The 12,540-nt window shown below is 51.0% G+C and overlaps 1 protein-coding gene across 2 annotated transcripts in view; it reads right to left on the bottom strand.

Moving 5' to 3' along the window:
* The window catches only part of Ptpn11 (protein tyrosine phosphatase non-receptor type 11), a 59,759-nt gene that overhangs the window by 35,514 nt on the left and 11,705 nt on the right, over positions 1-12,540 (bottom strand). For both annotated transcript variants that reach the window (XM_032886360.1, XM_032886361.1), the window contains exons 2-3: positions 5,365-5,487; positions 2,510-2,704 (exon numbers count right to left, since the gene is read on the bottom strand). In XM_032886360.1, the coding sequence (XP_032742251.1) occupies positions 2,510-2,704; positions 5,365-5,487 (318 nt within the window). The remainder of the gene's footprint in view (positions 1-2,509; positions 2,705-5,364; positions 5,488-12,540) is intronic.

Here is a 12,540-nt window from a genome sequence, read left to right as displayed (position 1 = left end):
GTCATTTGGGAAGAGACATCCTCAACTGAGAAAATGTCCCTACCAGGCTGGTCTTTGGGCTTGCCTACTGCACATTCCCTTAACGATGACTGATGGGGGAGGGCCCGTCATTGTTGGTAATGCCACCCTTTGGCTGGTGGTCCTGGGTGCTACAAGAAAGCAGGTTGAGCAAACCAAGAGGGCAGACCTGCAAACAGCACTCCTTCCTGGCCTCGGCTTCAGCTCCTGCTTCCAGGGTCCTGCCTAGAGCTCCTGCCCTGACCCCCCTGGACCATGAACGACACGTTGTAAGATGAGGCGAGCCCTCTCCTCGCCAAGCTGCTTTTGGTCATGGCGGTTTATCAGAGCGATGGAAACCCTGACTGAGACACCATCCACTGAGGAGTGGAGGCAGACGAGGAGCACAAGGTCATCTTTAGCTACACAGTCATCTGGAGCCAGCCCGGCCTGCATGAGACACGGACTCAAACAACAAACGAACAAATGATCAAAAGGCAAGAGCACATGAAGCTGCTCTGGTTGTGACACAGGAGGATCTTTGTTATCAGTTAATTCAAGCATCTCAGACTTTCCCGTACTTCCAACCTAGTCATACGTGTCTCTGGATCTGCTACCTGAGTCTTCAAAGTACACTGGGCTATCCCGTCAGGCTTTAACGGTATTCCATCATGGAGCAGGGACAGAGGTTTCCCTAACAGTGTGAGTTCCCACAGGCAGAGAGAACAATGTCTACGTGGGACGGAAACCTGCACCTTACTTAGCTAGTGCACTAGAGAATCTTGCTACAGGCCGCCCAGGGCCATCAGATGGCAGGCTCTAAGACCATGGCTCTTAAGCTGCCACAGAAACATCCTGACACAGTCACATGAGTGCCATGGTTTTAGGTAAAGAAGAAGTAACACTAGCAGGTCACACTTGTCACCACAGACCTGGCAGCAGTCTTCCATTCACATGCCACTGGAAAGGCATGGGCAGATCTCAAGCAGGTGGAGACAGCCTGAGGCGGCTGCAGTAGCCAGAGAAACATTACTAGCACATAGGACAGGAAGGAGGAGAAGGATCTGCAGTGAGAAAAGAGAATGCCAAAGCCAATCCCAGGACGAATGAAAAGTAGCAGCTCTGCACTCCCAGCTCCAAGCATGAGGAAGAGCTCCACAGCACGGCTGTCCTCCTCAGAGAGGACGCGCTACACACAGAGGGAACCTCAGCACGGCTGTCCTCCTCAGAGAGGACGAGCTACACACAGAGGGGACCTCAGCACGGCTGTCCTCCTCAGAGAGGACGAGCTACACACAGAGGGAACCTCAGCACGGCTGTCCTCCTCAGAGAGGACGAGCTACACACAGAGGGGACCTCAGCACGGCTGTCCTCCTCAGAGAGGACACACACAGAGGGAACCTCAGCACGGCTGTCCTCCTCAGAGAGGACGCGCTACACACAGAGGGAACCTCAGCACGGCTGTCCTCCTCAGAGAGGACGCGCTACACACAGAGGGAACCTCAGCACGGCTGTCCTCCTCAGAGAGGACGAGCTACACACAGAGGGAACCTCAGCACGGCTGTCCTCCTCAGAGAGGACGCGCTACACACAGAGGGAACCACAGCACAGCTGTCCTCCTCAGAGAGGACGCGCTGCACACAGAGGGAACCTCAGCACGGCTGTCCTCCTCAGAGAGGACGCGCTACACACAGAGGGAACCACAGCACGGCTGTCCTCCTCAGAGAGGACGCGCTACACACAGAGGGAACCACAGCACGGCTGTCCTCCTCAGAGAGGACGAGCTACACACAGAGGGAACCTCAGCACGGCTGTCCTCCTCAGAGAGGACGAGCTGGGAGGTAGTTAGAAAGCTGATGGGAAGCTGGTCCCTTGGGCTCTGCTCTTCCATGTCTGGGCTTAGCCTGACCTCTGTTGGCCCTGCTGCTGAATAACTGCTCAGAGGCACCTGGAGCAAACCCGCTATCGAGATCCCCGGCATCTCAAGCTCCAGGCTTTCTGTCCTAGCTCCCAGGGCTCATCGGCTGTTGATAAAAGTCACAATTAAAGCACATACTAAATCTACTTGGAGAAGATGTAGGGAGGGACCCTTTAGAATCCTGACTGCAGCTGCTGCGATGAGGGCGTTCCACCAATACTCTGACCCTAGCATTCTTAAGCTAAGAACAGCGTGGGGCGGGGAGGTAGCCCAGTGTACAGAGTGCTTTGCTAGCAGCCGCAAGCCTGTGTCCAATCTCCAGGCCCACAGAAGCCAGGCGTGGTAAAGCAGGCCTGAAAGCCTAGCACTCGGGAGGTGAAGGCAGGGTCAGGAATTCAGTCATCCTCAACTACACAAGCGACACCATGAGTTCCAGCCCGCCCTGGACTACAGTAGACCCTGTCTCAAACAAACAGAAACACATTTTAAATAAGGCAGCATGAGGGACAGACGCCAGCCTTTGGAGTCCCACAGATTGATGCACCCCAAAGTGGGCCCTGGAGTACAGATCTGTGTCACTGAGATGTCACTGACCTTTCAGAGGTAGGGTCTGCACAGTTCAGCGGGTACTTGAGCTCAATAACATCTCCATTCTTCTCTTTCAGCTGCCCGTGATGTTCCATGTAATACTGGACCAGTTCAGCCAAGGTGGCAAACTTCTCCCCGCCATAGAGGTCATAGTAGTCCCCAGTGTTCTGAATCTTGATGTGGGTAACGGCTCCATTTCTTCTAAAATAGTCCATTGGAGAAAGGCGTATCAAAGAGCAGTAGTTGGAGAAAGAGACCTCACATTTAGTAGAAGACTTCACCCAAACACCGGAAGTAACCCAAAGGACGGTCTAACCCATCCCTGAAACTGGAGGTCAAATAACCCCATCAACCATGGCAACCCACAGTACTGTGCCTTTGCCTGTGCCCTGTGGAGTTTCTACTTTGAACGGCTGGCCTGTTTCATGGTATAGGTTAAGTGACAACAATTACTGCCCTTAACAATCAAGGACACACAGTTAAAGTGAAACACTTGTCATCCAGCAAATACTTTCATAATCATTTTGCTCAAAGGCAATAAAGTTGAATAGGTACCAAAAGATTTTTAAAAATAGACAAATAAAAGATGGAAACTCAAAATATTTACCATAAAATTCTATCAGCAGCTGGGCAGCTGGGAGGCTGCAGCAGGAAGGCACTGGCCCCAGAGCAGCTCATGTTCAGAATAAGCAGTGAATTGGGAAAGCTTGCTTCTAACTATGCAAACATTGCCCAAGGACTCCGGTGCTTGCAGGCCCAAGCAGGAGGGTCACAAGTCTGCCTCAGCCTTTGCTACATAAGATCATGCTCAAAACACGAAACAAAACAAAAAGACCCAACAACAACAAAAACCAACAGGGCCCAGTGAGATGGTTTAGTGGGTAAAGGGGCTGACCAGCAAACTTGACCTGACAACCCGAGTTCAAACCCCAGTCATGCACAGAAGGAGAGAACCAACTTCCAAAACTGTCCTCTGACCTATCTGACCTATCCACTCATGCCATTACACACACACACACACACACACACACACTCTCACTCTCTCACACACACACTCACACACACTCTCATACACATTCTCACACTCTCTCACACACACTCACACACACTAAATAAATCTGGAGGAGGTGAGCTGGCTCAGCAGGAAAAGCTGACGTAGGAGGAGCTGACAGGCACACAGAGCACACAACGATGACCAAGTATCCCAGGACCCGATGAGTAACAAATCTCCAGGTCTCGTATGCACTCCCTGGGAGCTAACACTGTCCAACCAGCACTGACCTCTCTTCTACCAAGGTCAGAATGTACTCCTACAGTCGCCCTTATTCTCACAGTCCTGCAACTTTCTGTCAAAGGACCCAAAGAGTCCATGTGCTAGCTAGCATGTGCTTTTAATTCTAAAACAGAGGCAAGCAGATCTCTGTGAATTCAAGGCCAGCCTGATCTACATCAAGGTCCAAGCCAGCCAGCCTCATCTACCTGTGTCATTAATTCATGGATGGATGGATGGATGGATGGATGGATGGATGGATGGATGGATGGATGGACGGATGGATGGACAGATGGATGCTTCCTAAGTCTCAGTGAAATTCTAAATAAATTCTCAAGGAAATGATTTACTCATCTGTTTATGTGAAAAGCAAGATCTATAAACTCAAACCCATTTACTAGAGTTTGAACAGCTAGAATGGGCATACACAAAACATCTAGAAAACTCTCCACATCTGCTCAATGGGATGGTGAGAATAAACCACATTGTCCACTGGGATTTAAAACAAACCAAAGCTGCCCAATGTCCATCACTGGAAGAATGGAGAAGCGAGTGTGGTGGCACCATTTGACCACTAAGGAGCCATTACAATGAACAGCTGATGTCCCAGCATGCAACTCAAAGAGCTCTTTCGTGGATACATGAATCACAGAACTATTAATGCACCAGGGACCCAGGAGTTCACTAGACAGTGCAGTGTACAACACATCATCAGGAGGATCCATGCCAACCTCTGCACAGTGGAGGAGGGGAACGGGACTGGGCACGGGACTCAAGGGAACCACAACTACCTCACGGAGGTTTCATTCTGGACAAAAGAAAGGGCTGTGAAGAACCTTACAAAGCCTGTTCCCCAGGCAAAATCCAAAGCAGGAAAGAAATCAACAGAAAGCAGGTCAAAGGTGAGGAGCCAGGCCTCAGCCCTGGAGGCTCCGGCTGGTCTCTCTGCCCAGGGTATTCTTAGTCCCCGCTGTGAGCGGAACACCCAGCAGTCCTTTCCAGTCTTTCCCAAAGCTGTGACTCTGGGAGACCACAAACAAACATGAGAACAGAGGCTAGAGAGAGAGCTCATCAGTTAGGAGCGCAGGCTGCTCCTCCTGAGGGCCCAACACCCACAGGGTGGCTCGCAACCATCTGTAACTCCACCTCCAAGAGATACGATGCCCTCTTCTAGCCTCCTAATGCACACAGGGTACACATACATACATGCAAGCAGAACATTCATACACATAAAATAAAAGGTTAAAAAATAAAATAAATACTGGGCAGTGGTGGTGCACACCTGCAATCCCAGCAATTGGGAGGCAGAGGCAGGCAGAGGCAGGCAGATCTCTCCGAGTTGGAGGCCAGCCTGATCTACAGAGTAAGTTCCAGGACAGCCAGGGCTACACGGAGCAGCCCTGTCTTGAAAACAGAAAGGAAAGGAAAAGACAAGACAAGCCTAGGAGCAGTGCCCTGATTAGCCAGCTCCACAGTGCTGCAGAAAGGCCAGGCCCCAAACACTGGGGAAAGGAGTGAGGCAGCCGCATGTGGCCCCATTCCTCCCCTGGAAATAAATACCATGAGTGTCTCTCTCTACCTTCCAACTTACCTCACAGACAGAGTGAAGTCTCCAGGGTTACTCTTGCTGGGCCTCGCTAAGAAACTGCCATCGACTCCTCGGGTCAGGAGGAGATTCTCTGCCTCCACACCAGTGATGTTGGGGTGAAACCATCTTGAGGGAGAAAAACAGGACCATGAGAACCAGCACACAGCCAAGTTGTGCCATGAGGAGAACCATGTGGAGGCTATGAGCCGCGGCATAGCCAGCTTCCAGGCTCGCCCTTGCCCCGTTTCCTGGGTGGGACGCTGGAATCCCGCACCCTGCAGGCTCAGGAGTTGGGAGGAGCACGGCCAGCACGGCCAGTGAGGCTGGACTGTTGTTCACACAGTGCTCTGGTGGGCTTGCCTTCCCCAAGAGATCACCCACATGGTCAGGAAATTGTCTGCATGCAACGAAGCCAGACAAGTGCAAACTACTGCATGAATAAGGGTAGGCACTGAGGCGCACAGAGCCAGGTTCTCATCGCTGGGGAGGGAGAGGAAAACACCAGAACTCTAATATATACGCAGGAAAAAACCCACAGATCTACAAACTGAACAAGGCATTTCCAGAAATAAACGTAAGCTGCCTCCCACAAACAAAACAAAGCACCTGATAAACACCGAAGTAGAAAAGTTTAACAGAACGTCTCTGAGGCAGGTTATCACTGTGTGCCCAAGGCTAGCCTGGCCCTGGGGACTCTCCCACTTGCAGGTGCATACACCACACCCACAATGGACGGACACTCAAGTGGCAGTGCCACCTGTACAGGCAGCAACTGCATGCCTCCAATTGCATCAAGGCAATGTCCCTTAGAAGACAAGCGACCATCGTGGATGGCATTTACTTCAAAGGATTCTGCCCAGTTTCCAGCAAGTCCTCCTGCATGTGGCGAGAGAGATGGCTCAGTGGGTGAGTGCTCATTGTTCTTGCAAAAAACCTGAGTTCAGCTTTCCCCAGCACCTACATGACAGCTAAGACATTCTGTAACTTCAGCTCCAGAGGGGCGGGTGCCCTCTTCTGACCGCAAATACAAAAATAAATAAAATATTTAAGCTCTCTTCCATGGACGTCAAACCTCCAAGACTCATGGTAAGCAAGTCAATGCCAAGGCCGACCCTGTCTTTGGAGGCTAATGGCGTGTCTAAATATTCCCAGGAAACACAACTCAGTACTAATGCTGGGAGCCAAGGGTTGGGGCTGCCCCACAGTAGTAGAGCGTTGGCCTGGGTTCCACTTCAACACTGCACAAGGCACACCACATACACTAGAGGGTTTGATACACACTGAGATCCCGTCCTGGAGAGGTGGAGGCCATCCTCACCCACGCAGGAAGGAGGAGGGCAGCCTAGGCTACATGAGACCCTGTCTTCAAAAACACAAAACAACAACAAGGTTGTTTATGTGTTACTGGAAATGGGTCTGAGGACCCTACACGCACTAATCCAATCCCTAAGGTAACCAGTAAGGCAGAAGACATAAGCTGCCTGCTAGTCACTCGAGGGCCTGGTTCTCAGTAAGCAGCAGCACTGGGAGCTCACAGCAGTCCAATTTAGACATGGCGGCAGCACCTTATCAGCTTCAGAGGTTTGAACCATTGCTCTGACTGACCTCATGTCTGAGCATCAGACTCAAGTCAAAAGAATAAAATAGGGGGTTGGGGGTTTAGCTCAGCGGTAGAGTGCTTGCCTAGCAAGGGCAAGGCCCTGGGTTCGGTCCCCAGCTCCGAAAAAAAGAAAAAAGAAAAAAAAAAAAAAGAATAAAATAGGAGTTGACTTTTTCCTCCTCCAAAAGCTGTTCAAATCCCAGCACTGAGGGGGCAGATGCAGGTGGATCTCTGAGTTTGAGGCTAGCCTGGTCTACATAGTGAGTTCCAGGGACAGCCAGAGCTACACAGAGACCCTGTCTTGAAAAACAGAGTCTTGGCTGCAGTGTCTCTGATCTATGGTTCCCATCTTGGTGCTCAGAGCCCAAGGGACTCCTTTAAAAAGAAGGTAACAATTACTTAGCTTTTCAAAACGTGTAATAGTGCCCTTGCCTTACCCACACCAGCAGTTAATACATTGTCTCTTCTACTCGTGCCTACCAAACCACCACGTGAGCTTGGCATGGAAGTCCAAAGCTGAGACCTATGAATACCTTCTATTTGAAAAAGGCTGCCTCACCTGTCACTCCAGAGGACCAGAGTTCAATTCTCAAAAAAGGAGAACATTCTTTTGGCCTGGGCAGTGGTGGTGCATGTCTTTAATCTCAGCAGTGGGGAGGAAGAGGCAGGCAGATCTCTGAATTCAGGGCCAAGTCTGGTCTACAGAGTGAGTTCCAGAAAGGCCAGGGCTACACAGAAACCCTGTTTCAAAAATAAAGAAAAATAAAGGGAGATGGAGAGGGAGAGGGAGAGGGAGAGGGAGGGAGGGAGGGAGGGAGGGAGGGAAGAAGGGAGGGAAGGAGGGAAGGAGGGGAGAAAGGAAGGAGGGAAGGAGGGGAGAAAGGAAGGAGGGAAGGAGAGGAGAAAGGGGCACAGGATGAAAAATCATTTGATAGCAGAGAGCTGAAACCCACTGTGCCACTGTGGTCCAAATCCCAGCCGGGTGACCCGAGCTAGAGGATTAACTATGAAGCAGCTAGAGTGCCTGCCGCCATGGCACAGAGGGCTGAGAAGGTGAGTTCATGTAAAGCACACAACAGTCTAGAACAGCGCCTGGGCATCCCTGTGGCAGACAGCTGAGCCTACCTTGATCCTCAGGAGTGGAGGCAGGAGAATCAGAAACTCAAGGCCAGCCTGGGCAAGCTCCTCAGTCCCTGTGGCTTGGCCCCTTCATCTGTACGTGGGTGACAGTGCCTGCCTCTCACAGGTAAGAGGAACAAACAGGGCCTCATGCCCGCCCAGCCTCTCTGCCTGCTGGTTATCGGATGCTTTCAGCTCAACACTCTTCCTCCACAGCCTGGCCTGCTCCCAGAAACTGACCAGGCCGACCGATCCCTTTGCCTGTGTGTGTGCGACTAAGCCGATGTTGCTCCTCCTGGGCCAATCTGTCTCTTTTTCTGTCCAGCAAAGCTTTGCTTTCACTCTGAGGGCATGGTTCCATCTTATAGCTCAGGCTAGCCTCAAACTCCTGACCCTCCTGTGGTGGGGTTCCAGGTGTGGTGCTAAGCCTGGCTCTGGCCCTCACTTTCAACTTTCCCTTTAGCTCTGAGGTGATCAGCAGAATTTTCCTATTTGTAATAAGACTCAAATTTCTTTTTAAATGTCTTTGTGTGGGTGTGTTCACGTCACTGCACTCGTGTGCAGATTAAAGGACAAGTTGGGGGAGGGGGTCCTCTCCTTCCACCATGTGTTCCACCATGTGGCTCCTAGGGGTGGAACTCAGGTCATCAGGGTCAACAGCAAGTGCCTTTACCACTGAGCCATCTCACCAGCCCTTAATTATCTTTAAATTATGATGGATATCTAGTAGTGTTTGAAAACTTACCTATAAGCCCATGCCCAGAACCACCAGAGTTTTTACGAGATTTATTTTTGTGTGTGTGGTGTTTTGCTGGTGCATCAGATAAGGACATCAGAGCCTCTGAGGTCAGTTGTGAGCCCCCACATGGGTGCTGGGAACTGAACCCAAGTCCTCTAGGAGAGCAACAAGTACTCGTAAGCACTAGGCTATCGCTCTAGCCCCCCAAATTATCAGGCTATCAAAGGGGGAAATGGTGTCTCGCCTCTGGAGTCAGGGCCCTTTTAGTCCTCCTGAGATGAGGGTGGTTGGCTCAGCAGACGCTTCACTGTGCAGTTGGTCATCCAGCCTGGGCCTGTGACTTACCTGCTGGCCTCTACTGTCCCCACTGCCCTCTCTTCCTATTTTAAAGACAAAAATCTTGTAGTGTTTGGAAAATTACCCTTAAGCCTACAATTCATCAGGGCTTCTTCCTCCTCTTCCTCCTCCTCTTCCTCCTCCTCTTCTTCTCCTCCTCCCCCTCCTCCCCCTCTTCCTCTTACTCCTCTTCTTCCTCCTCTTCCCCCCTCCTCTTCCTCCTACTCTTACACCTCCTCCTCCTCCTCTGAGACTTATTTGAATGTATGTGGGCTTTTGCTGGTACATCAGGACCAGAGAGGTGGCTTATTAAAGTGCCCACTATGCAAGCATGGGGGCTCTAAGTTCAGATCCCCAGTACCCATGTAAAAGTGCAAGGAGGATATGTGCTGGAGAGGTGAGGACAGAAAGACAGAGGACTCCCAGAGCTTGCTGGCCAAAACCTTGTGAAGATGGTAGGTCATAGATTCACTGAGAAACCAGTTCTCAAAAATAAAGTGAAGAGAGCTGGGCAGTGGTGGTTCACACCTTTAATCCCAGCATCTGGAGGCAGATGCAGGCCTCAGGATCTCTGAGTTTGAGGCCAGCCTGGTCTACACCAGTTTGGTCTACAGAGTGAGTTCCAGGACAGCCAGAGCTATACAGAGAAACCCTGTCTTGAAAAAACAAAAAGTCAAAATGAAGTGAAGAACAATGATGCCTGACACCAGCCTCTAACCTCCGCGTGCACCGCCCACACATACTTAGAGGCTGCACAACAGAAAAAAGAAAAATCTAAAGATTAAAAACAAACAAATTCTATGTCTGTCATTGACCAGGCAGCTCTCCGAAAGTTCCAGGCCAGCCAGGTCTACAGAGGAGTTCCAGGCCAGCCAGTGATACAGCTGAGACTTTCATCCTCCACCTCCTGGTGGTGGCATCCTCCAGGGTACTGTTAACTGCGGTTGGCAAAATCATTTGTATTTTAGCCACTATTCAACCAATTCCTCATCTCAGGGTACATGCTATGGCTGGCTGGCTGTCCGTGTACACACATGCAGGCACACATGAATGTTACACACATGCAAAGCTTGTTCCCTGTCCACTTTCTCGCTTGCCCAGGTTACACCAGAGGTTAGCCACTAACCTGCCGTCAGCTCTGAGGCTCTACACACGCCACCATCCCAGCCTTTTTTACTTACGATGGACTTATTTTTACTTAGGAGTATTTTGCTTGCGTGCATGTATGTGTACCGTGTCTGTGCCTGGTACCCATGAAGGTCAGAGAGGGGGTTCAATCTCCTGGAACTGAGGTCATAGACAGTTGACAGTGGTGAGCTGCCATGAGTTCCCATGTTCCACTAGGAAATGACTCAAGCCCAGGCAAGAGCAGCCAGACTCTCAGCAGCACAGACCGGCCTGCAGCCCCACCCAGCTTTTGTTTCACCCTGGGTGTGGGGGTTTAGACTCAGGTCCTGTGCACCGAAAGACAAGCAGTTTAGAAAACACTTATATCCACTACTTTTTTAACCATGCCCCCCTGCCAAGCGGTCCTGGGACTCTGGGCTCAGGCACCGTCTCCTGAGCGGCTGGAGTTACTGGTACCCAGCCCATGCCAGATGTTTTTATTTATGTGAGAATATGATGCTGGGAACTGAACCCCACAAGCTCTCTATGGGCCACTGAGTCGGTCACAGCCCCGGCCCCTCTGACTTTGAGATTCGATATCTTTGGGGATCTTAATGAGAAGATAAACATGCTTCCTAAAATCTTTTTAATTCATTTGTGACAGGTCAGACAGGTAGGAACTAGGTAGGTCTGGTGGTGCAAGACTATAACCCTGTTACCCAGAAGGTTTGACGATTCCAAGTTCAAGGCTTCCAAGTGAGTTCAAAGCCAGCCTGAGCAGCACAGTGAGACTGTCCAAAAAAAAAAAACACTGTAAGCAGAGCCCCAGTGCGGCCAGTGGCAGGCTTGCCATGCATGCACAAGCCCGAGCACAATCCCAAGGGCCACAAGAGGAGGCAAGAGACAGCCACGCACGGTGGCACAAGCCGTTAATCCCAGCAATTGTTAGGCAGACGTAGGTGGATGTCTCTGAATCCCAGGCCAGCAAGGGTGTCATAGTGAGACCCTGGCATCCCGCTCAAAAAAGAGAGCAAGGAGGAAAGGAAGAGATGAGACTCGAACCCAGCTTCCTTCAGACACACAACTGGCCTTGTCAGAAGTTGCCACAGTCAGAGCTGGGAGCTCACTCAGCAGTAAAGGTATTTGACACCAAGCCTGAGGACCAGACCCACAAGGAGGACAGAGGACCCACTCCTGGAGGCTGTCCTTTGACCTCTATACACGCAGCCTGACAACTACACACAGGTAAGAGACTTATGGGTCTTTCTGGGTTTCAGGGTCTTTAGCAGCCTATGCATGTAGATCTCCATGTTCCCACACGATGAGATCGTGTGTACATGTGCTGGACATGCTTCCTCCATGTCACCTGTGAGAAACTCACGCACAGGAGGGAGCCCAACCTTTTAACCTAAAACTTGAAGGTCTTCCTGTAGGAGTCCATTCTTTCTGAGTACACACTATTCTGCTGTGTGACTGCACCGCCAGTCAAACCCTGATACCAAACGTCTGTAGAGCCGCTCATGGTTGCTCACTTCTGTGAATGCTGAGGAGGCTGAGCAGGTGAATCTGACAGAGGCCAGCCTGGGCAACACAGCAAGACCATCTCAAAGAACCAAAAGGACAGCCAGGCATGCAGGCGCACACGCGCAATCCCAGCATTCATGAGAGACAGTAGGAGGATCCAGCCTTGTCTACACACCAAGTTAAAGCTAGCCATAGCTACAAAGCCAGACTTTACCTCAGAAAGAAAGGAAGGGATGGAGGGAAGGAGGCAGGGGAGAGAAGGAGAAGTGAGAGGGGAGGGAGAGGAGGGGAGAAATGGCGGCCAGCTCCATGATGATGCTACCTACAGTCATCTCTGGACACGGTCACACATGAAAGTCAGACTCTCAGCAGGTAACGAGCCTGCTTGCCATTCAAGCTTGGCACTCCAAGTTTGACCCCCAAAGCCTATGTGAAGGTGGGAGAGCCAGCTCCATAACCCGTCTCTGACCTCCATGAACGCATGGCAAGCATGCTGCTCTCCACAGTGACAACCCATCGATGAGCTTAATCTACCTAAGTAACTTTTCAGTTGTTTTGTCTTGAGACAGGGCTACGCTATTGCCAGGCAACACTGAGCTCAAAAGATCCCCAACTCCATCTGTCAATGTGCCACTAGGCCCCACTTTAAGGATTCTCTTGTGTGTAGACATGTGTGCTACTGGACTGAACCAGCCGGGCACATGCTAGTCTGAGCTGTATCCTCAGCCCTTAATTTCTATGGTGACAAAACCTG

Source organism: Rattus rattus, chromosome 16, assembly GCF_011064425.1.
Source record: "Rattus rattus isolate New Zealand chromosome 16, Rrattus_CSIRO_v1, whole genome shotgun sequence".
NCBI lineage: Eukaryota > Metazoa > Chordata > Mammalia > Rodentia > Muridae > Rattus > Rattus rattus.
Note: the sequence above shows the minus strand (reverse complement) of the source record. Positions and strands in the feature narration are given on the sequence as shown.